This window comes from Petromyzon marinus, unplaced genomic scaffold (genome assembly GCF_048934315.1).
Source record: "Petromyzon marinus isolate PM22_M1 ecotype Great Lakes invasive population unplaced genomic scaffold, UKy_Petmar_22M1.pri1.0 PM_G_Scaffold_24, whole genome shotgun sequence".
Classification (NCBI taxonomy): Eukaryota; Metazoa; Chordata; class Hyperoartia; order Petromyzontiformes; family Petromyzontidae; genus Petromyzon; species Petromyzon marinus.
The window spans coordinates 889,206-916,352 of NW_027422806.1; the positions used below are offsets into that span (position 1 = coordinate 889,206).

Here is a 27,147-nt window from a genome sequence, read left to right on the forward strand (position 1 = left end):
TAAAGGTTTAATCTTTAATTTGTTCACCCACCTAAGGTGTTTAATAATTTAATTATACAGAGATCGTTAGATGGCAAATCTTCAGTCACCCCTTAAACTGTAAGTGCATTTTTTTTTACTAATTTGAGGATTATTGTATGAAAATGTTGATGTAAATAATAAAATTTAATTTAATTTTATGCGTAATTATCCAAAGTTATGTTAATGTTTCAATTATGTGCATAAATTATGCTAAGTGGAGATATGACGTATTAATTTATGCGAACGCATGCTATTATGCTAATGTATACAGTTATGATAATTAGGCTTAGCTTCGTTGCCCAGGGTCGTATCATCAATCGGCATACAATTAATTGTATGAAGTTATGCAGGTGTGATGTAAGTATGCTAGATTGAGCTCGGCTTTGTTGTCTAGGTTCGTATTATCGATCGCTATGATACAATTATTCTCGCTTTAACATTTACTGATTATGTATTAGTGTGTTATCTCAGGTCTCCAAATTCAAATCTCACCGCAGGATACAGTTCTTGTAATTAAGAATTAACTTAGGAAATAAACACTCAAACACTGCTGTGTTAAGCAATTTTAATTTCTAAACAAAACTTTAACACTCTAATATGCGAATTCTTATGCTTGAAATTGTCAACACAGTATTCCAGGAGATGTTCCCCTCATTGATCCATACATTTAACCCTCAATAATCACGTTTGTTAACTGGGTACCAGAACAATTGATTACTTCCTCAGAGTAACACGATCATATACGGCGATAGGGAACAAAACTCCTTAAAAATTCGTGCAACGATATTCATACGAAGGCAATAAAGAAACATGTCCTGAAGGCAAAGTACACGGTAATTAATTCATGAGCAAGATTACGTAATTGCGAAATGTCTTGGAACAAGGGTGTGTGGCAGTACGCCTGCTTCAGCAAATACTCATCAATTGGCTAAGGCTTCATGGATTCATACATTTAACCCTCAATGATCACGTTTGTTTACTGGGTACCGGAACAAACGATTGCTTCATCAGAGTAACACGAGCATATACGGCAAATAGGAATAAAAGTCCTTCTTAGCTCTTTCGGTAAAGTCACGTTGAAGGGCAACAATAAAACATATAAAACAATAAAAATTCTCACGACGTTTCCACCATAACACAAACGTCGTGAGAATTTTTATTGTTTTATATATATTTTATTATTTTATTGTTTCCCTTCAACCTGACTTTACCGAAAGAACTAAGAATATGAATTACTGCAGTCACGAAAGCTTTAAATCAAAAGGAATAAAAGTCCTTAAAAAATTCATGCAACGACATTCACACGAAGGCAATAAAGAAACTTATCCCGAAGGCAAAACGTATACGGCAATGAATCCATGGGCAAGATTACGTAAGTTAACGAAATGTTGAAACCATGGTGTGCAGCAGTAGGCCTGCTTCAGCAAATACTCATTAATTGGCTGAGGTTTCAATACATTCACGGGCCAGATTCTGTGATCAAAGGAAGATTTCAACGCAGTGTTCTCCCTGTGAGTGTGTGAATTCGTAACTTATGTTTTTAAACGTTTAGTTTTCATCAATGAATTCGTTGATAATATTTATGCAAATCAAAAAGAAACATAACTACTAAAAATACTTCTACACGACCGTTTCCCCGTAACCCAATGGCAACCGTGTTCTTCGTTATCAGTTGATACTTGACGCACTTATCATGAGTCTTCTTAGTAATGATTCGTGTATATGTGTTGAGTGGGCATGGTATGGGTTGAGTGGGGATGTGTTGTTGATCAATTATTTGTGTCAAGCAGATGCCAGGTGATGCATTGCAATGCGTGGCGGCGTGCATGTCATACGGATAGCTGGGTTCTCCTCTCACACGGGCGGCCGGAGTTCGGTCCGCAGCCAGTCCGAAGAGTCGGCACGACGCGATGACCCCGTCGTCAGGTAGCACCCACAGCTCTTCCGCTGGCAGCTGACACCCTTGCTTGGTGCGCGCCGGCTCCGGCTCTCTGGCGACGAACGATGCTTTCGTTCGTCGATGGATGACGCTGGAATTCTGGTCAGCTTAGCTCGAACTGCAGTGGCTCTTGTGAGTCGACGCCCAGAGCAGAATGATTTTCGAGCGATACTTCTTCGGACGGCGCTGAATTCGCACGGCGTAGCATGTCGCTACTCGGCGAGCCTCACCATCCTGGATGAGTTGCGGAGTCTTCTTCTGCGTCGGCGGTGATCTCCTGCGTCGGTGGCTGGCTGTTATCTTCGGTAGCTGGTCATCTTCGGTAGCTGATGACCGCCGTCTTCTGCCGCTGGTAGCTGTGTTGCAATGTATTGCCCGTGTCTCTCTTTTTATGCCAAAATTTCTTTCTCTACTCGCCTTCTCACAAAGGACCGGAACTTTCTATGATCTCGCTCTGTGTTGTGGGGGGGGAGTTGTATGTGTGTCCGTGTGTGTGTCATTTATTAAGCCATCTGTGTCTCTCCCCAAGCCATCATTTCATCTGTGGAACACAGATGCCCCCCTGCAATACAAGAGTAATTTCCCTCGCTCTGGGCGTTACATTCTTTGCTATGCCGTGCTGCGGGAAGACAAAGACGGTTGGGAGGGTCTTTTCCTATGGGATACAGTTTATCTTGGTTGTGTGTGACTTATTTCGCCTCATCTTTTCTGGATAACCCTCGGTTTAATACTGCATAATTATTATTTGGTTAATGTTTCCCAAGATTTGTGATTTAACATTGTAATCACCACGTATTTCTTAGGGTTTTTTTTATTTCGTCCCCCTGTCAGTATCCGCGGACCCGTGCTGTTATACTAGAGTAATTTATTGGTGTCCTCAGTTTTAGAGGTATTACTTAGTTTCGGTTAAGCTTCTTGACTGCTGTAATTAATTTCTATGGTTTTTGTAAAGTCACGTAAATGGCAAGATGTAGTGTAATTTAAGGTGAATAACGTTAGTATCAGTATTATGTACGAGAAGTAATACCCACTATGTAGATTGTAGTCTGTTTTTTTATCGTAGCGAGTGTGTAGATTCCTATAATGTCAACTTATTCTTTAAAGCTTTCGTGACTGCAAGGATTCATCTTCTTTGGTTCTTTCGGTAAAGTCACGTAGAATGAGAATAAAATAATAAATTAATAAAATAAAATAACACAATAAAATTCTCACGACGTTTCGGCCACAACACAAGTGGCCTTCATCAGGTGAAGGGACGAGACTGTCTGGAGGACAGCGCTGGAGCGAACACAGCCAAGCTCAGACCGCGACCTTTAAGCTGTGTGAGAAGAAACAGAGCGCCTTGACAAAGGAATTAGCATTTGGTATTACCTTAGAGTCGCAGCTTTAAATCGAAATTTAACCGCCTCTACGGGGAGGGATTCCACATAACCTTAAGATCATTCAACAGACTCCGGGATAAGATGGCTCAACTAATCGAGTCTCTCACCTTTCTGAAGAGATGCCGCGACTCTAAGGTAATACCAAATGCTAATTCCTTTGTCAAGGCGCTCTGTTTCTTCTCACACAGCTTAAAGGTCGCGGTCTGAGCTTGGCTGTGTTCGCTCCAGCGCTGTCCTCGAGACAGTCTCGTCCCTTCACCTGATGAAAGCCACTTGTGTTGTGGCCGAAACGTCGTGAGAATTTTATTGTGTTATTTTATTTTATTAATTTATTGTTTTATTCTCATTCTACGTGACTTTACCGAAAGAACCAAAGAAGACTTATTCTTGTTGCTGAGTTTTGTCCTATTTCGTCTGATGTATGTGTGTTTGTTCTATTTTATTGTGGTGATGAGATGTCTCATCAAGGCCTGGCTCCTTCCTTCGCGGTCGGGTGTTGCCTTTGTCTATCTCGGTGGGAGTCGTGTTCTCTCCCTTTGTCGTTTTATTGCTACCGCATGTGGCTGGGAAAAAAGGCGGCCGATAGGCTTCCTCTATGGAATCCTTTTCTCTCGGTCCCGTGATCAACCCATCACGCTCCATCTCCTCTGGGTGACCCTTGGCTTAACTCTAATAATCATTATTTGGTTTATGTTTTCCAAGATTCATCTTTAATCTTTAATTTGTTTACCCACCTAAAGTGTTGTTAACAACTTCACTGATTTTGAAATAACAAAAATATTTTTTTAACACAAAACATTTTTTTGTTATTTTCTTTGAACCTATCTAAGTGACTTTACCGAAAGACCCAAGAATATTAAATGACCTCGTTTAATAATGATAATTATCATGACAGATTAAGAACAATAATGGTAACAATGATAACATTAACAATAATGAACAATAAGGATAACAAGGATAATTTTAACAATTTATGATAATCGTAATGATGATAGCAATGATACGGATACTGATAATACAGATGATCGTTATAAATATATTATAACAAAACAGATAATGACAATGATACGGATACTGATAATACGGATAATCGTGATAAAGATATTATAACGTTACAGATAATGACAATGATACGGATACTGATAATACGGACAATCGTGATAAAGATATAACGATATAGATAATGACAATGATACGGATACTGATAATACAGACAATCGTGATAAAAATATTATAACGATACAGATAATGACTGATACGGATACTGATAATACGGATAATTGTGATAAAGATATTATAATGATACAGATAATGACAATGATACAGATACTGATAATACGGATAATCGTGATAAAGATATTATAACGATACAGATAATGACAAGGCACCTTAATTACTCTCACGCAGCTTAAAGGTCACGGTCTGAGCGTGGCTGTGTTTCACTCCAGCGCTGTCCTCGAGAAAGTCTGGTCCCTTCACCTGATGAAGGCTGCTTGTGTTGTGGCCGAAACGTCGTGATTTTTGTTGTTTTATTTTTTACCTACATGACTTTACCAAGAGTATGATAATAACTCTTATATTTTATTTTAAACAAACCCCCCGCCCCCCAGGAAAGAGAATGCCGTGAATGTTGAAGCAATGGATCTTCCAGACGACGTGGAGACTCACCACGTCGGCGGCGGCGCTCACACCCAGCTCCACTTAGCCCAGCGGAGCGTTACCTTGGAAGGGCTTTGTGTGGTGGTGGAGGAGAAAGAGGAGGAGGTGGAGGAGGAAGAGGCGGAGGAAAAGGAGGAGGGACAGCAGGTGGAACGTGACCCGTGGGATGAGTTAGACAAGCTGGAGTGTGCCTCGTGGGATGAGTTCGACAAGCTGGACGATGAGGTGCAGCGTGTCCTGTGTGATGAGTTAGACGAGGTGGGGGAGCGTGTCCTGTGGGATGCGTTTGACAAGGTGGGGGAGCGTGTCCCATGTGATGAGTTAGACGAGGTGGGGGAGCGTGTCCCGTGGGATGAGTTAGACGAGGTGGAAGATGAAGTGCAGCGTATCCTGTGGGATGAGTTTGACAAGGTGGGGGAGCGTGTCCCGTGGGATGAGTTTGACAAGGTGGAGGAGCGTGTCCCGCGTGATGAGTTAGACAAGGTGGGGGAGCGTGTCCCGTGTGATGAGTTAGACGAGGTGGGGGAGCGTGTCCCATGTGATGAATTAGACGAGGTGGGGGAGCGTGTCCCGTGGGATGAGTTAGACGAGGTGGAAGATGAAGTGCAGCGTATCCTGTGGGATGAGTTTGACAAGGTGGGGGAGCGTGTCTTGTGGGATGAGTTTGACAAGGTGGGGGAGTGTGTCCCGTGTGATGAGTTAGACGAGGTGGGGGAGCGTGTCCCGTGTGATGAGTTAGACGAGGTGGGGGAGCGTGTCCCGTGTGATGAGTTAGACGAGGTGGAGGACGTAGGCTACAAGTGCTCTCCCATGGAGTCGATTGGAGACGAGGCTTTGCCGTGTTCCGACGGAGGGGACCCCTGGGAACGGATCTTTGACGTCGCCTCCGCCGTGACCTCCACCGCCTCCACTTCGACGTCGTCGACTCTCGGAGGTCTCCCCTCGGAGGCCATCGACGACGTGACCCGAGGGGGCTCCTCCTGGACAGAGTCGGATCTCGTTATTTTCAAGCTGATAGAAAACGCCTGGCGTGGCGGCGGCGGCGGGGACGACGACGATAGCCCCGGGGAGGTCGCGGCCGCGTCTCCCTGCAGCCCCGGCGCTCCGGGCGAGCCGTTTGAGGACGCTCGGCGGGGCACCTCTTTCCGCGGGGGGGACGCCCACGCCGAGGAGGAGGCCGGGGTCGGGGCCGGGGTCGGCGGCGCTTGTCGTCTCGCGGCCGCCGCCTTGGGCGCGGGGACGCGAGCGGTGGGCCGACCTCCCCCTCGGCGGAACCTTGGGGGGCCGCGACGGGACGCCGGCCGGGCCTCCGCTGCGGAGCTCGCGAGCCGAGGCGGAGCTCCGCCGGTCCACCCTGGCGCGAGCTCGGAGCCGGCGCGGCCTCTCGTCGGCGGCGTCCGTCAAATCGTGCGGAACCCGTGGGGCGCGTTTCTTCCCGTCGGCCCGGCGGGGTGCGGTCTCTCACGATTCGACGACGCGGAGGCCGCCGCCGCCTCCTCCTCGTGGCGCTCGCCCGACGCCGGCCGGCAGCGCCGGCGGCTTTGGGAGGAGTCGTGCCGGGCGGCACGGGGCCAGCCGCCGCCGGTGCCGGCCGGTCTCCCCCCCGCGCCCCCGAGCCATCCGGGGACGCACGCCGGGGGGCGGCCTGCGGATGACAGTCCCCGCCGAGGCTCTGGGGAGGTTGCAGCCGAGGCCGCGGAGCCGCCCAAGGAGAGGAAACAGCGAGCCAGGAGCGTCTTCACTCGGCGTATGTGTACACGGTGACGGTAGCGGTCGCAGCGACGGCGTCGGTTGTTTTGGCGGTTTCCGTTTGACTCGGGGTGCAAGATGGAGGAGAAGTGAAGCCAATCACCAAGGCAGGGAACTCCTCTACTTACAAACATCACTTCAGATAATCCCCTACTTATGAACATTACTGCGAGGACTTCCCTACTTACAATCATTACTGCAGATACTCCCTTATGAACATCGCCAGAGGGATTCTTCTATTTACTATCACTGCTGCAGGGATTCCCTTACATTACCGCAAGACGCCCCTGTTTACAAGCATTACTATAGAGACGCCCCTACTTACGAACATTACTTCAGAGATTCCCATACTTAAGAGCGCTACGACGTGGATTCCCCTACCTACGGACATCACAGCATGTACTCTATGTACGAACATTACTACAGGGACTTCCTTACTTATGAACATTCGACTTACGAACTTTCAGAGATGCGAACAAACCTGGTCCGTATGTCCACTTGCAGCTGCTCGTACCGAGAGTCGTAAGTTCAACCGGCGTGCAACAGATGGTGGTGGTGGCATCTACAGCGAGGGAAAAAAAGTATTTGATCCCCTGCTGATTTTGTACGTTTGCCCACTGACAAAGAAATGATCAGTCTATAATTTTAATGCTAGGTTTATTTGAACAGTGAGAGACAGAATAACAACAACAAAATGCAGAAAAACGCATGTCAAAAATGTTATAAATTGATTTGCATTTTAATGAGGGAAATAAGTATTTGACCCCCTCTCAAGCAGAAAGATTTCTGGCTCCAGGTGTCTTTTATACAGGTAACGAGCTGAGATTAGGAGCACACCTGTCCACAGAAGCAATCAATCAATCAGATTCCAAACTCTCCACCATGGCCAAGACCAAAGAGCTCTCCAAGGATGTCAGGGACACGATTGCAGACCTACACAAGGCTGGAATGGGCTACAAGACCATTGCCAAGCAGCTTGGTGAGAAGGTGACAACAGTTGGTGTGATTATTCGCAAATGGAAGAAACACAAAAGATCTGTCAATCTCCCTCGGCCTGGGGCTCCATGCAAGATCTCACCTCGTGGAGTTGCAATGATCATGAGAACGGTGAGGAATCATCCCAGAACTACACAGGAGGATATTGTCAATGATCTCAAGGCAGCTGGGACCATAGTCACTAAGAAAACAATTGGTAACACACTATGTCGTGAAGGACTGAAATCCTGCAGCACCCGCAAGGTCCCCCTGCTCAAGAAAGTTTGCCAATGAACATCTGAATCATTCAGAGGACAACTGGGTGAAAGTGTTGTGGTCAGATGAGACCAAAATGGAGCTCTTTGGCATCAACTCAACTCGCCGTGTTTGGAGGAGGAGGAATGCTGCCTATGACCCCAAGAACACCATCCCCACCGTCAAACATGGAGGTGGAAACATGCTTTGGGGGTGTTTTTCTGCTAAGGGGACAGGACAACTTCACCACATCAAAGGAACGATGGACGGGGCCATGTACCGTCAAATCTTGGGTGAGAACCTCGTTCCCTCAGCCAGAGCATTGAAAATGGGTCGTGGATTGGTATTCCAGCATGACAATGACCCAAAACACACGGCCAAGGCAACAAAGGAGTGGCTCAAGAAGAAGCACATTAAGGTCCTGGAGTGGCCTAGCCAGTCTCCAGACCTTAATCCCATAGGAAATCTGTGGAGGGAGCTGAAGGTTCGAGTTTCCAAACGTCAGCCTCGAAACCTTAATGACTTGGAGAAGATCTGCAAAGAGGAGTGGGACAAAATCCCTCCTGAGATGTGTGCAAACGTGGTGGCCAACTACAAGAAACGTCTGACCTCTGTGATTGCCAACAAGGGTTTTGCCACCAAGTACTAAATCATGTTTTGCAGAGGGGTCAAATACTTATTTCCCTCATTAAAATACAAATCAATTTATAACATTTTTGACGTGCGTTTTTCGGAGTTTTTTGTTATTCTGTCTCTCACTGTTCAAATAAACCTACCATTAAAATTATAGACTGATCATTTCTTTGTTAGTGGGCAAAGGTACAAAATCAGCAGGGGATCAAATACTTTTTTCCCTCACTGTACATCTGTTGAACGTGAATAACCAGTGACATCTACATCTGTAGAACATGTAAAACCAGTGGCATCTACATATATAGAAAATGAAGAACCAGTGGCATCTACATTTGCAGAACATGAAGAACCATTGGTATCTACATCTGCAGAACGTGAAGAACCATTGGAATCTACATCTGCTGAACGTTAAGAACCAGTGGCATCCACATCAGTAGAACGTGAATAACCAGTGGCATCTACAGCTGCAGAACAGGAAAAACCATTGGCATCTACATCTGCAGAACGTGAAGAACCAGTGGCATCTACATATGAGGAACGTGAACCAGTGGCATCTACATCTGCAGAACGTGATGAACCAGTGGCATCTACATCTGCAGAACGTGAAGAACCAGTGGCATCTACAGCTGCAGAACATGTAGGATCAGTGGCATCTACATCTGCAGAACGTGAAGAACCAGTGGCATCTACATCTGTAGACTATGAAGAAGCAGTGGCATCTACATCTGCAGAACGTGAAGAACCAGTGGCATCTACATCTGCAGAACGTGAAGAACCAGTGGCATCTACATCTGCAGAACGTGAAGAACCAGTGGCATCTACATCTGCAGAACATGAAGAACCAGTGGCATCTACATCTGCAGAACATGTAGAACCAGTGGCATCTACATCTGCAGAACGTGAAGAACCAGTGGCATCTACATCTGCAGAATGTGAAGAACCAGTGGCATCTACATCTGTAGAATATAAAGAACCAGTGGCATCTACATCTGCAAAACGTGAAGAACCAGTGTCATCTACATCTGCAGAACATGAAGAATCAGTGGCATCTACATCTGCAGAACGTGAAGAACCAGTGTCATCTACATCTGCAGAACATGAAGAACCAGTGGCATCTACATCTGCAGAACGTGAAGAACCAGTGGCATCTACATCTATAGAATATGAAGAACCAGTGGCATCTACATCTGCAGAACGTGAAGAACCATTGGCATCTACATCTGCCGAACATAAAGAACCAGTGGCATCCACATCAGTAGAACGTGAATAAGCAGTGGCATCTACAGCTGCAGAATATGAAAAACTAGTGGCATCTACATCTGCAGAACATGTAGAACCAGTGGCATCTACATCTGCAGAACGTGAAGAACCAGTGACATCTACATCTGCAGAATGTGAAGAATCAGTGGCATCTACATCTGTAGAATATAAAGAACCAGTGGCATCTACATCTGCAAAACGTGAAGAACCAGTGTCATCTACATCTGCAGAACATTAAGAACCAGTGGCATCTACATCTGCAGAACGTGAAGAACCAGTGTCATCTACATCTGCAGAACATGAAGAACCAGTGGCATCTACATCTGCAGAACGTGAAGAACCAGTGGCATCTACATCTATAGAATATGAAGAACCAGTGGCATCTACATCTGCAGAACGTGAAGAACCATTGGCATCTACATCTGCCGAACGTAAAGAACCAGTGGCATCCACATCAGTAGAACGTGAATAAGCAGTGGCATCTACAGCTGCAGAACATGAAAAACCAGTGGCATCTACATCTGCAGAACGTGATGAACCAGTGGCATCTACATCTGTAGAACACGAAGACCAGTGGCATCTACATCTACAAAACGTGAAGATCCAGTGGCATCTACATCTGTAGAACGTGAAGAATCAGTGGCATCTACATCTACAGAACATGTAGAACCAGTGGGATCTACATCTACAGAAAATGTAGAACGAGTGGCATCTAATCTGTAGAACGTGAAGAACCAGTGGCATCTACATCTACAGAACATGAAGAACCAGTGGCATGTACATCTGCAGAACGTGAAGAACCAGTGGCATCTACATCTGCAGAACGTGAAGAACCATTGGCATCTACATCTGCAGAACGTGAAGAACCAGTGGCATCTACATCTGCAGAACGTGAAGAAACAGTGGCATCTACATCTCTAGAACGTGAAGAACCAGTAGCATCTACATCTGCAGAACGTGAAGAACCAATGGCATCTACATCTGCAGAACATGAAGAACCAGTGGCATCTACATCTGTAGAACATGAAGAACCAGTGGCATCTACATCTGCAGAACGTGAAGAATCAGTGGCATCTACATCTGCAGAACGTGAAGAACCAGTGGCATCTACATCTGCAGAACGTGAAGAACCAGTGGCATCTACATCTTTAGAATATGAAGAACCATTGGCATCTACATCTGCAGAACACGAAGAACCAGTGGCATCTACATCTGCAGAACGTTAAGAACCAGTGGTATCTACATCTGCAGAACGTGAAGAACCAGTGGCATCTACATCTGCAGAACGTGAAGAAACAGTGGCATCTACATCTCTAGAACGTGAAGAACCAGTAGCATCTACATCTGCAGAACGTGAAGAACCAATGGCATCTACATCTGCAGAACATGAAGATCCAGTGGCATCTACATCTGTAGAACATGAAGAACCAGTGGCATCTACATCTGCAGAACGTGAAGAACCAGTAGCATCTACATCTGCAGAACGTGAAGAACCAATGGCATCTACATCTGCAGAACATGAAGAACCAGTGGCATCTACATCTGTAGAACATGAAGAACCAGTGGCATCTACATCTGCAGAACGTGAAGAATCAGTGGCATCTACATCTGCAGAACGTGAAGAACCAGTGGCATCTACATCTGCAGAACGTGAAGAACCAGTGGCATCTACATCTTTAGAATATGAAGAACCATTGGCATCTACATCTGCAGAACACGAAGAACCAGTGGCATCTACATCTGCAGAACGTTAAGAACCAGTGGTATCTACATCTGCAGAACGTGAAGAACCAGTGGCATCTACATCTGCAGAACGTGAAGAAACAGTGGCATCTACATCTCTAGAACGTGAAGAACCAGTAGCATCTACATCTGCAGAACGTGAAGAACCAATGGCATCTACATCTGCAGAACATGAAGATCCAGTGGCATCTACATCTGTAGAACATGAAGAACCAGTGGCATCTACATCTGCAGAACGTGAAGAATCAGTGGCATCTACATCTGCAGAACGTGAAGAACCAGTGGCATCTACATCTGCAGAACGTGAAGAACCAGTGGCATCTACATCTTTAGAATATGAAGAACCATTGGCATCTACATCTGTAGAATATGAAGAACCATTCGCATCTACATCTGCAGAACACGAAGAACCAGTGGCATCTACATCTGCAGAACGTTAAGAACCAGTGGTATCTACATCTGCAGAACGTGAAGAAACAGTGGCATCTACATCTCTAGAACGTGAAGAACCAGTAGCATCTACATCTGCAGAACGTGAAGAACCAATGGCATCTACATCTGCAGAACATGAAGATCCAGTGGCATCTACATCTGTCGAACATGAAGAACCAGTGGCATCTACATCTGCAGAACGTGAAGAACCAGTAGCATCTACATCTGCAGAACGTGAAGAACCAATGGCATCTACATCTGCAGAACATGAAGAACCAGTGGCATCTACATCTGTAGAACATGAAGAACCAGTGGCATCTACATCTGCAGAACGTGAAGAATCAGTGGCATCTACATCTGCAGAACGTGAAGAACCAGTGGCATCTACATCTGCAGAACGTGAAGAACCAGTGGCATCTACATCTTTAGAATATGAAGAACCATTGGCATCTACATCTGCAGAACACGAAGAACCAGTGGCATCTACATCTGCAGAACGTTAAGAACCAGTGGTATCTACATCTGCAGAACGTGAAGAACCAGTGGCATCTACATCTGCAGAACGTGAAGAAACAGTGGCATCTACATCTCTAGAACGTGAAGAACCAGTAGCATCTACATCTGCAGAACGTGAAGAACCAATGGCATCTACATCTGCAGAACATGAAGATCCAGTGGCATCTACATCTGTAGAACATGAAGAACCAGTGGCATCTACATCTGCAGAACGTGAAGAATCAGTGGCATCTACATCTGCAGAACGTGAAGAACCAGTGGCATCTACATCTGCAGAACGTGAAGAACCAGTGGCATCTACATCTTTAGAATATGAAGAACCATTGGCATCTACATATGTAGAATATGAAGAACCATTCGCATCTACATCTGCAGAACACGAAGAACCAGTGGCATCTACATCTGCAGAACGTTAAGAACCAGTGGTATCTACATCTGCAGAACGCGAAGAACCAATGGCATCTACATCTGCAGAACGTGAAGAACCAGTGACATCTACATCTTTAGAATATGAAGAACCATTGGCATCTACATATGTAGAATATGAAGAACCATTCGCATCTACATCTGCAGAACACGAAGAACCAGTGGCATCTACATCTGCAGAACGTTAATAACCAGTGGTATCTACATCTGCAGAACGCGAAGAACCAATGACATCTTCATCTGCAGAATGTGAACAACCAGTGGCATGAGACCTCCTTTGCCAGTAGCAAGATATAGGAATAGGTTTTACCCTTTTAACTGGCACAAAAACTGACACCTTTATTCAAGGCATCATGTTTCCTACAACCAGTGGCATCTACATCTGCAGAACGTGAAGAACCAGTGACATCTACAGCTGCATAACGTGAACAACCAGTGGCATCTACATCTACGAACACAGACCCTCTGGAACCTAACTCGTTCGTAAGTAGAGGTAAGTCCCTGTATAGTGTAGTGTGTATAGTCGTGTAGTGTGAATAGTAGTGTTTATAATATTGTAATATGTATAGTAATGTGTATATAGTAGTGTAGTGTAAATAGTAATGTATATAGTAGCGTCGTGTGTATAGTAGTATAGTGTCTATGGTAGTGTAGTGTGTATAGTAGTGTATATAGTATTGTAATATGTATAGTAGTGTTGTATATAGTAGTGTAGTGTGTATCGTAGTGTAGTGTATATAGTAATGTAGTATATAGTAGCGTAGTGTGTATAGTAGTGTCATGTATAGTAGTACTGTGATGAAATTAAATATGTTCTTCACGTTCTGCAGATGTAGATGCCACTGGTTCTTCACGTTCCGCAGATGTAGATGTACATGCCGTACAAATCTAGAGGAGTAAAGTTGGATAAATCGACTTACGAACACAGATCTCTGGAACCTGACTCATTCGTAAGTAGAGGTAGTCCCCGGTATATATATAAATGCAAAAAAAATATTTAATTTCATCACTTAAAAAGCTGGACATCCGTGACGCGCGAAGCACTTTGCGGCCCTTTGGATTCCTCCCGCCGCGGCTTAAAGATTCCGATTCCCCGACCCCGTCGTTGGCGCGACGTTGCTACCGCTGAGCGACGTGGCCACCCGTGCCACACACGCTGCACTCCCGTCCTGTTTGCGTGTCGCTGCCTCGTCGCCGTAGTTGTTGTGGCGTGGTAACGGTTCGGCGCTTCGCTGCACTAGCGACCCGGCGAGCCGGGGTTTTGATTCCTGCTCACGGCCACCAACGCCACCGGGTGACGATTGTCTGAACCGGTCAACGGGCATCCCCTAGGTCGATTCAGCCTCAAATGAGTACCTGGTGCGGCGGTATGTAGTGAACGTTGCTGCCGGGGAGACTAAGGCGTGGTGGTGTGAGCCATCCACCCTCTGCTGTGTCGTGCCGCCCTTCATGGGTGCTGCTACTCGCCACTACCAGCACTCGCCCCTAAGTCTGCCACAGGCGACACGGCGGGGGATATTTGTCTCTGTTGTAACGTTCTTACCCCATGGCCCCTACTACTGGACATCTGTGATGCACTAAGAGCTTCACAGCTCTTCGGCTTCCCCCTTCCGCTGCTGAAGTATGGATATTCTGATGCTGAATTGGCGAGGACAATTCACAATTGATTCAGTTGATTCCACCACCCACCCTCACCACCCTCCCCCACCATCCACCTCGCCTCACCCCTCTCCCTATCACCAACCTCCCCCACCACCCCTTCCCAACCTCCGCACCCCGCGTCCCCCCCCCATCTTGCTCGTCGTCGGCCACTGACAAACTCGACGGGCGACCGAGACTCTCGCCCCTGCGCTCTAAACCAAATCTCCCGCGTGATTTTTTTTTTTACGATGTCCCGGACGGGAAGAGATTTTAACGGTCTAAACCCCTGACGGAGCGCAGCTCAGCTTGCCCGGCTGGAGGAGGCATTCGTGGACGAGCCCTACCCGGACCTACATCGACAGCTCATGCTCGCTCTTGCCACCAACATCTCGGTGTGGAAGGTCAAGGTAAGTCCCCCCCCCCACCAACCACGTGGTGGTAACCTCAACGCTAGGGTGGGAGGAGCAGAAGTAGTCGTTGGCTTTAGTGACCGATCTTACTGGAGACGGTGGTCATGTCTGGTTGCTAGACCATCGCACACACAGACACACGTAGACACACACAGACACACGTAGACAAACACGTAGACACAGACACGTAGACACACAGACACACGAAGACACACGTAGACACACACAAAGATCCCCCATATAGCCTTAACAGACTGTAGGGGCAAGTGCTGTTAGCGAGCACCTATGAAGGCCGGAACAGTACACGAGGGGGTGGGTGGCCAGCACCACGCCTGACCGCCTTTGTCTCCCTAGTGGCGATGTTTACACACCGCTCCAGGTACTCATTTGAGGCTGAGTCGACCTAGGGGAGGCCCGGGACCGGTTCAGATAATCGTCACTGGTGTTGGGAATCGAACCCGGGTCGCCAGGTTCATAGCGCAGCGCGCTAACCGCTACACTACAGACACAGACACACGTAGACACACACACACAGACACATACAGACACACACAGACACACGTAGACACACAGACATATGTAGACACACAGACACACAGACACACGTAGACACACGTAGACACACAGACACAGACAGACACACGCAGACACACACAGACACGTAGACACACACAGACACACGTAGACACAGACACACGGAGACACGTAGACACACAAACACACAGACACACGTAGACAGACACACGTAGACACGGAGACACGTAGACACACACAGACACGTAGACACACGGAGACACACGTAGACACACAGACACAGACACACGCAGACACACACAGACACACGTAGACACACACAGACACCACGCACACCGCTGGATGATTTTGTTATTGCGGTTCTCGTCAAGAATTGGTTCCAAAACCGACGAGCCAAGTGGCGACGGCTGGAGCAGGAAGCGGCGTGGACGACGCACGTCACCGAAGCCAGGAACGCTGTCGCCACGGACGCCATCACCCCCGCCACGGCCACCAGCGTCACCGTCGCCACGGCCACCACCACCACCGTCACCACCGCCACGGCCGCAATGAACCGGTAATTGGCATCGGCTCGCTCTGCGGGTCTGCGGAGAGCGGTGAGCGTCGAGCGGTGAATGGTGAGCGTCCACAGAGCGTCCAAGCGAGGCGTCATCCATCCCACGTCAATGAACGGACAAGTTCAGCCTTGCAGCTCTTGACTCGCCTCACACTCATGGGACCCACGGTGGCTATGAGATGTTGACTACCTCGCCTGGTGTACAGGAGGTCGTGGGTTTGATACCAACCCTGATGATGCCTGCTGCTGTATATTTAGAGTCTGCGTCTGTCATCATCACGGTGGCTATGAGATGTTGACTACCTCGCCTGGTGTACAGGAGGTCGTGGGTTTGATACCAACCCTGATGATGCCTGCTGCTGTATATTTAGAGTCTGCGTCTGTCATCATCACGGTGGCTATGAGATGTTGACTACCTCGCCTGGTGTACAGGAGGTCGTGGGTTTAATACCAATCCTGACGATGTCTGCTGCTATATATTTGGAGTCGGCGTCTGTCATCATCATCACGGTGGCTATGAGATGTTGACTACCTCGCCTGGTGTACAGGAGGTCGTGGGTTTGATACCAATCCTGACGATGCCTGCTGCTGTATATTTAGAGTCTGCGTCTGTCATCATCATCACGGTGGCTATGAGATGTTGACTACCTCGCCTGGTGTACAGGAGGTCGTGGGTTTGATACCAATCCTGACGATGCCTGCTGCTGTATATTTAGAGTCTGCGTCTGTCATCATCATCATCATCACGGTGGCTATGATATGTTGACTACCTCGCTTGGTCTACAGGAGGTCGTGGGTTTGATACCAACCCTGACGATGCCTGCTGCTGTATATTTAGAGTCTGCGTCTGTCATCATCACGGTGGCTATGAGATGTTGACTACCTCGCCTGGTGTACAGGAGGTCGTGGGTTTGATACCAATCCTGACGATGTCTGCTGCTGTATATTTAGAGTCTGCGTCTGTCATCATCATCACGGTGGCTATGAGATGTTGACTACCTCGCCTGGTGTACAGGAGGTCGTGGGTTTGATACCAACCCTGACGATGTCTGCTGCTGCATATTTGGAGTCTGCGTGTCTCATCACGGTGGTTATGAGATATTGACTACCTCACTTGGTCTACAGGAGGTTGCATAGATAATCCCCATGGTCGCGTGGAGTCTGTATCTCCATGAGTCTCTATGTATCTCTATGAGTCTCTATGTATCTCTATGAGTCTCTATGTATCTCCATGAGTCTCTAGGTATCTCTATGAGTCTCTATAGTACATAGAGATGCATAGAGACTCATAGAGACACATAGACTCATGGAGATACATAGAGACGCATAGAGACACATAGACTCATAGATATACTTACAGACTCATGGAGATACATAGAGACGCATAGAGATACATACTCATAGCGATACATGGAGACTCGTAGAGATACATAGAGACTTAGAGATACAGAGAGACTCATAGAGATACATAGAGACTCGTAGAGATACATAGAGACTCAGAGATACAGAGAGACTCAGAGATACAGAGAGACTCATAGAGATACATAGAGACGCATAGAGACTCATAGAGATACATAGAGACTCGTAGAGATACATCGAGACGCATAGAGATAGATAGAGACTCATAGAGATACATCGAGATGCATAGAGATACATAGAGATGCAGAGAGACTCGTAAAGATACATAGAGACTCAGATACAGAGAGACTCATAGAGATACATAGAGACTCATAGAGATACAGAGAGACTCATAGAGATACATAGAGATATAGAGAGACTCATAGAGATACAAAGAGACTCATAGAGATACATAGAGACTCATAGAGATACATAGAGACGCATAGAGACTCACGGAGACTCATAGAGGTGCGTGTAGTGCCGTCGTTAGAGCAGCGGCCAAACCTCCGCCTCCACATTTACAGGCAGCGGCAGCAGCAGCAGCAGGTGAAACGCGAGATCCACACGCGCTCCTCCAACCCCCACGTGGGAGCCAGCACCGCCAAGGTGACCGGCGTACAGACACCAGAACCTCCATCCGCTCCACCTGCATCTACTCCACCTGCATCTACTCCACCTCTATCTACTCCACCTGCATCCACTCCACCTGCATCTACTGCACCTGCATCTACTCCACCTGCATCTACTCCACCTCCTGCACCTCCATCTACTCCACCTCCATCTACTCCACCTCCATCCGCTCCACCTGCATCTACTCCACCTGCATCTACTCCACCTCCATCCGCTCCACCTCCATCTACTCCACCTCCATCTACTCCACCTCCATCCGCTCCACCTCCATCCGCTCCACCTGCATCTACTCCACCTGCATCTACTCCACCTGCATCTACTCCATCTACTCCACCTCCATCTACTCCACCTCCATCCACTCCACCTCCATCTACTCCACCTCCATCTACACGTAGACACACAGACACACGGAGACACACGTAGACACACACAAACACAGACACACAGACACACGTAGACACACACAGACACACACAGACACACAGACACACGTAGACACACACAGACATGTAGACACACAGACACACACAGACACGTAGACACACGTAGACAACAACAACCGCCATTCTCCACTAAGTGCCGGTGACGTCACCACGATGCTTGTGCACCCTGAGGCCATGTGAAGTGTCGAACGCCCGCTGGCAGGAGGTCACGGGGCAGACCCAGGTGCCACGGGTCGACTGACTGAGATGACTGGCTGATGCACCACCTGTGCCCCCTACTGTGCCAACCTGCTGTGCTTTAGCCACCCGGCACTCCGCTCGTTGTTGTGAGCGTCGCTCCTCCGCCCTCCGTTGTTGTTGGAGGGCGACTACCTCCAACTGCCCAGTAGCGTCCTTCACGCGCCTCCTCCACAGAGGCCGATCTTGACACCGCTGGTACCAGTCATCGGCAAGTCCACTCAGTTCCACGTCCTCCTGTACCACATCACTCCATCTCTTCTCTAGCCCGTGCCGCACCCGCTTAGCCCCCTCAATCCGGCCGAACAAAAGCTGTTTCGGCATGCGGTGGCTGGGCATGCGGGCTACATGACCCAGCCATTGCAGCCTTGCCCGCCGGAGGAGCTCACCGATGGGACCTTGCCCAGATCTTTCAAGGATTTGTGAGCTCCTCACACAATCCAGTCTGGTTAAACCCAGGATGGATCGTAGGCAGGCCAGCCTAAATGTTTTTAACCGGCGAAGATGTTCCATTAGGGGGGTCCATGTTTCGCAAGCGTAGAGAAGGGAGGGAATGACCGTGGCCGAGAAGACCTGAAGCTTAGTGCGGAGCGACAGACCAGGTAGCTTCCACACAGCGTTACGCAACCGATGAAAAGATATTGCCGCTCGACTGATTCGGAGTGAGACCTCTGCTGTTAACCTTGAGCCGGTCATAAGCACACTGCCCAGGTATGGGAAACTCTCCACTCTCTCCACAACTGCCCCATCACCGATTGGGAGTTGTGGGGGTGGAGTGTCCGATGGTACAAAATACCCAGGCAGGTGCTTAGTTTTGGTGGGGCTGATGGTAAGGCCCCACCTCTTAGTGGCACGCTCCAGTCTCAGCAGCAGCGTCTCCAACTCCTCATCTGAATGAGCAGCTATTACCAAATCATCAGCATACATAACGTGGTTGAGCAATAGGGAGCCATCCCTTGACCGCACCCGGGCATCGATCAGCCTCCCATTATATCTGTACCATATGGAGATTCCCCCGGTACAGCTATTGAAGGCTTCACGAACTACGTGGTCAAAATAGATGTTAAACAATGTGGGAGCCAGAGGACATCCCTGTCGCACCCCAAGGTGTACAGGGAATGGCTCTGACTCCCGGCCACATAGTTTTACCCGGGCCCGCTCACCATCATGAAGGTCCTTAATGATCGTGAGCAGAGGGTCAGGTACTCCAAAAGCACGAAGAACAACCCAGAGCCCAGGCCTACTGATGGTATCATAGGCCTTGACCAGGTCAATAAAGCAGAGATGTAGGTCTTGTTGGAATTCCCTACACCTCTGCTGTAGCAGACGGACAGAAAATATGGCATCTGTGCAGGACCACCCTTTCCTGAAACCGCATTGGGGCTCCGCAAGCCTCTCCTCAGCGTAACTGGCAAGGCGATGCTGAATAATCCTTGCCAGGACCTTTCCCGGCACACTGAGGAGTGAGATGCCCCTGTAGTTACAGTCTGTGCGGTCCCCCCTTCTTAAAAAGGGGGACCACCAGGGCATCCTTCCAATCCTGTGGAACCCATCCAGTGGTCCAGACCGTTGTTATGATGTCATATAGGGCAGTCTGTGCACAAACGCCACCCTCCCTCAGCATTTCGCTTGGGAGATCATCTCTGCCCACTGCCTTTCCTGGTCTCAGACTCCGGATTGCCTTCAGTACTTCCTCAACAGATGGCACCTCAGCCAGCCACTCACAGGGGGTGACTTCTTCCAATATTTGAGGCACCGCAGCCTCAGCAGGGTCATCCTCACTTTGTGCCACAATGTTTTCCTGGCTGAGGGATTTTCCGTCTCCCAGGACCTCACAGAAATGCTCAGCAAATCTGCAAACCTGTTCCTGGGGGTCGGAGATTGGATCACCGTTTTTTCCCCTAATGATGGTAATAGGTGTGGCGCTGCAGGTTACTTTTTTGATGGAGTTAAATAGAGATTTGTGATCACGGGCCACTGAGGCAGACTCCATCTCCTCAGCAACCCGCAACCACCACCCATCCTTGCAGCGCCTCACGGCTCTCCGAACCTCCGAGCGAAGGCTGCGGTAAGCCTCCTCATTCTCTGACGTGGGATTCTGTAGCCGATGACAGTGGGCCTGTCGCTTTTTCTCAACCATCCTGAACACCTCCTCTGTCAGCCAGGGTCTCTGGGGAGGTCTGGACCGCATACCCAAAGCAGCCATTGCAGCTGCATGAGTCACACTCCTAAACCTCGCCCATTTACCCTCGACATCAGGAGGAGTCGGGGACGATGTCAATCCCAGCCGCAAGCGATGATGAAATTCTCGCTTGCAACTTTCATCAGATAACTGAGACCAGGCCACATTAGGTTGGAATGTGGTCCTGGGTGTACACCCACCACCGGAGTGGAAGAATGGCAGGCGCATCTTACAGATGACTAGTCGATGGTCAGAGGGCAGATCAGCTCCACGGTAGGTCCTGGTGTCAAGGACATGGGCTCGCATCCGCTGGTCCGTCACTATGTAGTCCAGCAGATGTTCTTGCTTGGACCCGGCATGCATCCATGATGTTGTGTGGATGCGCCGATGCCGGAACAGCGTGTTGGTAATTACAAGTCCATGGGCTGCACAAAAATCTAGCAGCCTCCTACCGTTGTTATTGAGCTGATCTGGCCCATGCCTTCCAATCACTCCAGACCAGGTGCCAGTATCATGACCAACTCGGGCATTGAAGTCACCCAGCATGATGACTCTATCCCGAGGGGCCACTTTAGCCAGCACCTGTGACAGGTCATTTAAGGCATCTGACTCATCGGCTTTGTCTGCATCCCTCCACGGATGTTCATCTTCGGTGGGGGCATAAGTAACCACGACCACCATTCCTCACCTCCGGTTGATGGGAAGGCGAGCCCAAAGTAGCCTGGGGCTTACAGCTTCCCACACCTCACCGCCACGCTCCCACGCCCCCTTCATTCTTTTGTTCAAAAGAAGAGCCACTCCCTGTTGGTTGGCAGTCTCCTGCCCCGAGTAGAGGACTGTCCACCCCTCATGGTGGCAGGAGCCAGAGCCAGTCCACCGGACCTCCTGAATGCCACATAGATCCAGGCGGTACCGGTCCAGCTCCCGACAGAGGAGTGGCAGCCTCTCCTCCGCAGTGAGCATTCGAACATTCCACGTGGCCACCCGTAGTGGCTTTTCGTTGTTTCTGGAGGAGCCCCGAGGGTAGATATTCAATCTCCTGGCTCCGCCAATTGGGGTTTGGTCAGGAGACGTCATAGACGCCTGGCCCCCCGGGGCGTCCGGCACAAGCTTATTAGTTACATATTTCAGTTTAACTCGTGGTTTAGTGGTAATTAATTGAAGGTGGAGGGGTTACCAGCCCCTCGCACCCATCCAGAGCCCCCGTTTAGCCCCTGTGGTGGACACATATGCCATGAGGGGAGGAGCCAATCAAAATTGGACCTCCCCCCACAGCACTGTCCACGACAGAGTTGCCCGTCCGGCACCGCGAGGAGGTAAGGGGTTGTTTTGCCGGACACACGTAGACACACAGACACAGACAGACACACGCAGACACACACAGACACACGTAGACACACACAGACACACGTAGACACACACACACACACGTAGACAGACACACGTAGACACACACAGACACCACGCACACCGCTGGATGATTTTGTTATTGCGGTCCTCGTCAAGGGTTGGTTCCAAAATCGACGAGCCAAGTGGCGACGGCTGGAGCAGGAAGCGGCGTGGACGACGCACGTCACCGAAGCCAGGAACGCCGTCGCCACGGACGCCATCACCCCTGCCACGGCCACCGGCGTCACCGTCGCCACGGCCACCACCACCACCGTCACCACCGCCACGGCCGCAATGAACCGGTAATTGGCATCGACTCGCTCTGCGAGTCTGCGGAGAGCGGTGAGCGTCGAGCGGTGAATGGTGAGCGTCCACAGAGCGTCCAAGCGAGGCGTCATCCATCCCACGTCGATGAACGGACAAGTTCAGCCTTGCAGCTCTTGACTCGCCTCACACTCATGGGACCCACGGTGGCTATGAGATGTTGACTACCTCGCCTGGTGTACAGGAGGTCGTGGGTTTGATACCAATCCTGATGATGCCTGCTGCTGTATATTTAGAGTCTGCGTCTGTCATCATCATCACGGTGGCTATGAGATGTTGACTACCTCGCCTGGTGTACAGGAGGTCGTGGGTTTGATACCAATCCTGACGATGTCTGCTGCTGCATATTTGGAGTCTACGTGTCTCATCACGGTGGCTATGAGATGTTGACTACCTCACTTGGTCTACAGGAGGTTGCATAGATAATCCCCGTGGTCGTGTGGAGTCTCTGTATCTCCATGAGTCTCTATGTATCTCCATGAGTCTCTATGTATCTCCATGAGTCTCTAGGTATCTCTGAGTCTCTATGGTACATAGAGATGCATAGAGACTCATAGAGACACATAGACTCATGGAGATACATAGAGACACATAGACTCATAGATATACTTACAGACTCATGGAGATACATAGAGACGCATAGAGATACATACTCATAGAGATACATAGAGACTCATAGAGATACATAGAGACTCAGAGATAGAGAGACTAATAGAGTTACATAGAGACTCGTAGAGATACATAGAGACTCAGAGATACAGAGAGACTCAGAGATACAGAGAGACTCATACAGATACATAGAGATACATAGAGACGCATAGAGACTCGTAGAGATACATAGAGATTCGTAGAGATACATCGAGACGCATAGAGATACATAGAGACTCATAGAGATACATAAGAGACACATAGAGATGCATAGAGATACAGAGAGACTCATAGAGATACGTACTCGTAAAGATACATAGAGACTCAGAGATACATCGAGACTCAGTAATACATAGAGACTCAGAGATACAGAGAGACTCATAGAGATACATAGAGACTCATAGAGATACATAGAGACGCATAGAGACTCATGGAGACTCATAGAGGTGCGTGTAGTGCCGTCGTTAGAGCAGCGGCCAAACCTCCGCCTCCACATTTACAGGCAGCGGCAGCAGCAGCAGCAGGAGACGCGCGAGATCCACACGCGCTCTGCCAACCCCCACGTGGGAGCCAGCACCGCCAAGGTGACCGGCGTACAGACACCAGAACCTCCATCCGCTCCACCTCCATCCGCTCCACCTCCATCTACTCCACTTGCATCTACTCCACCTCCATCTACTCCACCTGCATCAACTCCACCTGCACCTACTCCACCTCCATCTACTCCACCTGCATCTACTCCACCTGCATCTACTCCACCTCCTGCACCTCCATCTACTCCACCTCCATCCACTCCACCTGCATCTACTCCACCTGCATCTACTCCACCTCCATCTACTCCACCTCCATCCACTCCACCTCCATCTACTCCACCTGCATCTACTCCACCTCCATCTACTCCACCTCCATCCACTCCACCTCCATCTACTCCACCTCCATTAACTCCACCTCCATCTACTCCACCTCCATCCGCTCCACCTGCATCTACTCCACTTCCATCTACTCCACCTCCATCCACTCCACCTCCATCTACTCCACCTGCATCTACTCCACCTCCATCTACTCCACCTCCATCCACTCCACCTCCATCTACTCCACCTGCATCTACTCCACCTCCATCTACTCCACCTGCATCCACTCCACCTCCATCTACTCCACCTGCATCTACTCCACCTCCATCTACTCCACCTCCATCTACTCCACCTCCATCCACTCCACCTCCATCTACTCCACCTCCATCTACTCCACCTCCATCTACTCCACCTCCTGCACCTCCATCTACTCCACCTCGATCTACTCCACCTCCTGCACCTCCATCTACTCCACCTCCATCTACTCCACCTCCATCCACTCCACCTCCATCCACTCCACCTCCATCTACTCCACCTCCATCTACTGCACCTCCATCTACTCCACCTCCATCTACTCCACCTCCATCTACTCCACCTGAATCTACTCCACCTGCATCTACTCCATCTACTCCACCTCCATCTACTCCACCTGCATCTACTCCACCTCCTGCACCTCTATCGACTCCACCTCCATCCACTCCACCTCCATCTACTCCACCTCCATCCACTCCACCTCCATCCACTCCACCTCCTGCACCTCCATCCACTCTACCTCCATCTACTCCACCTCCATCCACCCCACCTCCTGCACCTCCATCTACTCCACCTCGTCCAACCCCCATCACCTGCACCACCACCCCCACCCTCCTCCTTCCCCATTCTCCTCCCCCCTCCTGCACCGTTCCTGCACCACGGCATCAATTCAAAGGTCGAAGTTCATCCGTCGCTGTAACAGTGACGGGGATTATCTGAACGGCACCCGGGCCTCCCCTAGGTCGACCCGGCCTCAAGCGAGCGGGGGGGGGAGCTCCTGGTGGTTACCCGCCGGTTGGCCCCGCCGCCCGGCCACCCCCCGCCAGCATCCCGCCGGTTGCGGAGCTCTCAAGCGCCGCCGCTCGCACCGTCGGTGCCCACGCATCCCTGGTGGCGGTGGCGGCGGCGACGGTGACGACGGTGTTGGTGATTGTGGCGACGGTGACGACGGTGTTGGTGATTGTGGCGACGGGGACGACCACGGCCGCCGCCGCCGCTGCTGCTGCTTCTACGAGCCGTCCTGAAATAGGCCCTCGTCTGTAACGACGTCGCCGCACTCGACCGCTCCTTAAACATCGCCGCACAAGTGAACCGCTCGGCACAGCTCGGTGGTGGTGGTTGTTATGGTGGTAGTGGTTATGGTGGTGGTGATGGTGGTGGTTATGGTGGTGGTGGTTATGGTGGTGGTTATGATGGTGGTGGTTATGGTGGTGATGGTGGTGGTTATGGTGGTGGTTATGATGGTGGTGGTTATGGTGGTGGTTATGATGGTGGTGGTTATGGTGGTGGTGGTTATGATGGTGGTTATGGTGGTGGTGGTTATGATGGTGGTGGTGGTTATGGTGGTGGTGGCGGTTATGATGGTGGTGATGGTGGTGGTTATGGTGGTGGTTATGATGGTGGTGGTTATGGTGGTGGTTATGATGGTGGTGGTGGTTATGGTGGTGGTTATGGTGGTGGTGGTTATGATGGTGGTGGTGGTCATGATGGTGGTTATGATGGTGGTTATGGTGATGTTGGTGGTTATAGTGATGGTGGTTATGATGGTAGTTATGATGGTGGTGGTTATGGTGGTGGTTATGATGGTGGTGGTGGTTATGGTGGTGGTCATGATGGTGGTGGTGGTTATGATGGTGGTGTTGGTTATGGTGATGGTGGTGGTTATGGTGGTGGTGGTTATGATGGTGGTGGTTATGATGGTGATGGTGGTTATGATGGTGGTGGTGGTTATGATGGTGGTCATGATGGTGGTGGTGGTTATGGTGGTGGTTATGGTGGTGGTGGTTATGATGGTGGTGGTTATGATGGTGGTGGTTATGGTGGTGGTGGTTATGATGGTGGTGGTGGTCATGATGGTGGTGGTGGTTATGATGGTGGTGGTGGTTATGATTGTGGTGGTGGTCATGATGGTGGTGGTGGTTATGATGGTGGTGGTGGTTATGGTGGTGGTTATGGTGGTGGTTATGATGGTGGTCATGATGGTGGTGGTGGTTATGATGGTGGTGTTGGTTATGGTGATGGTGGTGGTTATGGTGGTGGTGGTTATGATGGTGGTGGTTATGATGGTTGTGGTGGTTATGATGGTGGTGGTGGTTATGATGGTGGTGGTGGTCATGATGGTGGTGGTGGTCATGATGGTGGTGGTGGTTATGATGGTGGTGGTTATGATGGTGGTGGTTATGGTGGTGGTGGTTATGATGGTGGTGGTGGTCATGATGGTGGTGGTGGTTATGATGGTGGTGGTGGTTATGATTGTGGTGGTGGTCATGATGGTGGTGGTGGTTATGATGGTGATGGTGGTTATGATGGTGGTGGTGGTTATGGTGGTGGTTATGGTGGTGGTGGTTATGATGGTGGTGGTTATGATGGTGGTGGTTATGATGGTGGTGGTGGTTATCATGGTGGTGAGAGTTATGGTGGTGGTTATGATGGTGGTGGTGGTTATGATGGTGGTGGTTATGGTGGTGGTGGTTATGATGGTGGTGGTGGTTATGGTGGTGGTGGTCATGATGGTGGTGGTGGTTATGATGGTGGTGGTGGTTATGGTGGTGGTGATTATGATGGTGGTGGTGGTGGTTATGATGGTGGTGGTGGTTATGATGGTGGTGGTGGTCATGATGGTGGTGGTGGTTATGATGGTGGTGGTGGGTATGATGGTGGT

The 27,147-nt window shown here is 49.4% G+C and overlaps 2 protein-coding genes across 2 annotated transcripts in view; one reads left to right on the forward strand and one right to left on the reverse strand.

The window, feature by feature from the left end:
• The window catches only part of LOC116937341 (uncharacterized), a 22,725-nt gene extending 21,696 nt beyond the window's left edge, over window positions 1-1,029 (reverse strand). The window contains exon 1 of the mRNA XM_076060841.1: window positions 1,009-1,029. Within this exon, the coding sequence (XP_075916956.1) occupies window positions 1,009-1,029 (21 nt within the window). The remainder of the gene's footprint in view (window positions 1-1,008) is intronic.
• LOC142913273 (uncharacterized) overlaps window positions 1-25,698 on the forward strand; it is a 26,452-nt gene extending 754 nt beyond the window's left edge. The window contains exons 2-8 of the mRNA XM_076060811.1: window positions 4,953-6,748; window positions 14,932-15,038; window positions 15,947-16,131; window positions 18,054-18,135; window positions 22,528-22,712; window positions 23,885-23,966; window positions 25,228-25,698. Coding sequence (XP_075916926.1) covers window positions 4,981-6,748; window positions 14,932-15,038; window positions 15,947-16,131; window positions 18,054-18,135; window positions 22,528-22,712; window positions 23,885-23,966; window positions 25,228-25,401 — 2,583 coding nt within the window. The 5' untranslated portion in view covers window positions 4,953-4,980 and the 3' untranslated portion in view covers window positions 25,402-25,698. The remainder of the gene's footprint in view (window positions 1-4,952; window positions 6,749-14,931; window positions 15,039-15,946; window positions 16,132-18,053; window positions 18,136-22,527; window positions 22,713-23,884; window positions 23,967-25,227) is intronic.
• The last annotated feature ends 1,449 nt before the right edge of the window (window positions 25,699-27,147 follow it).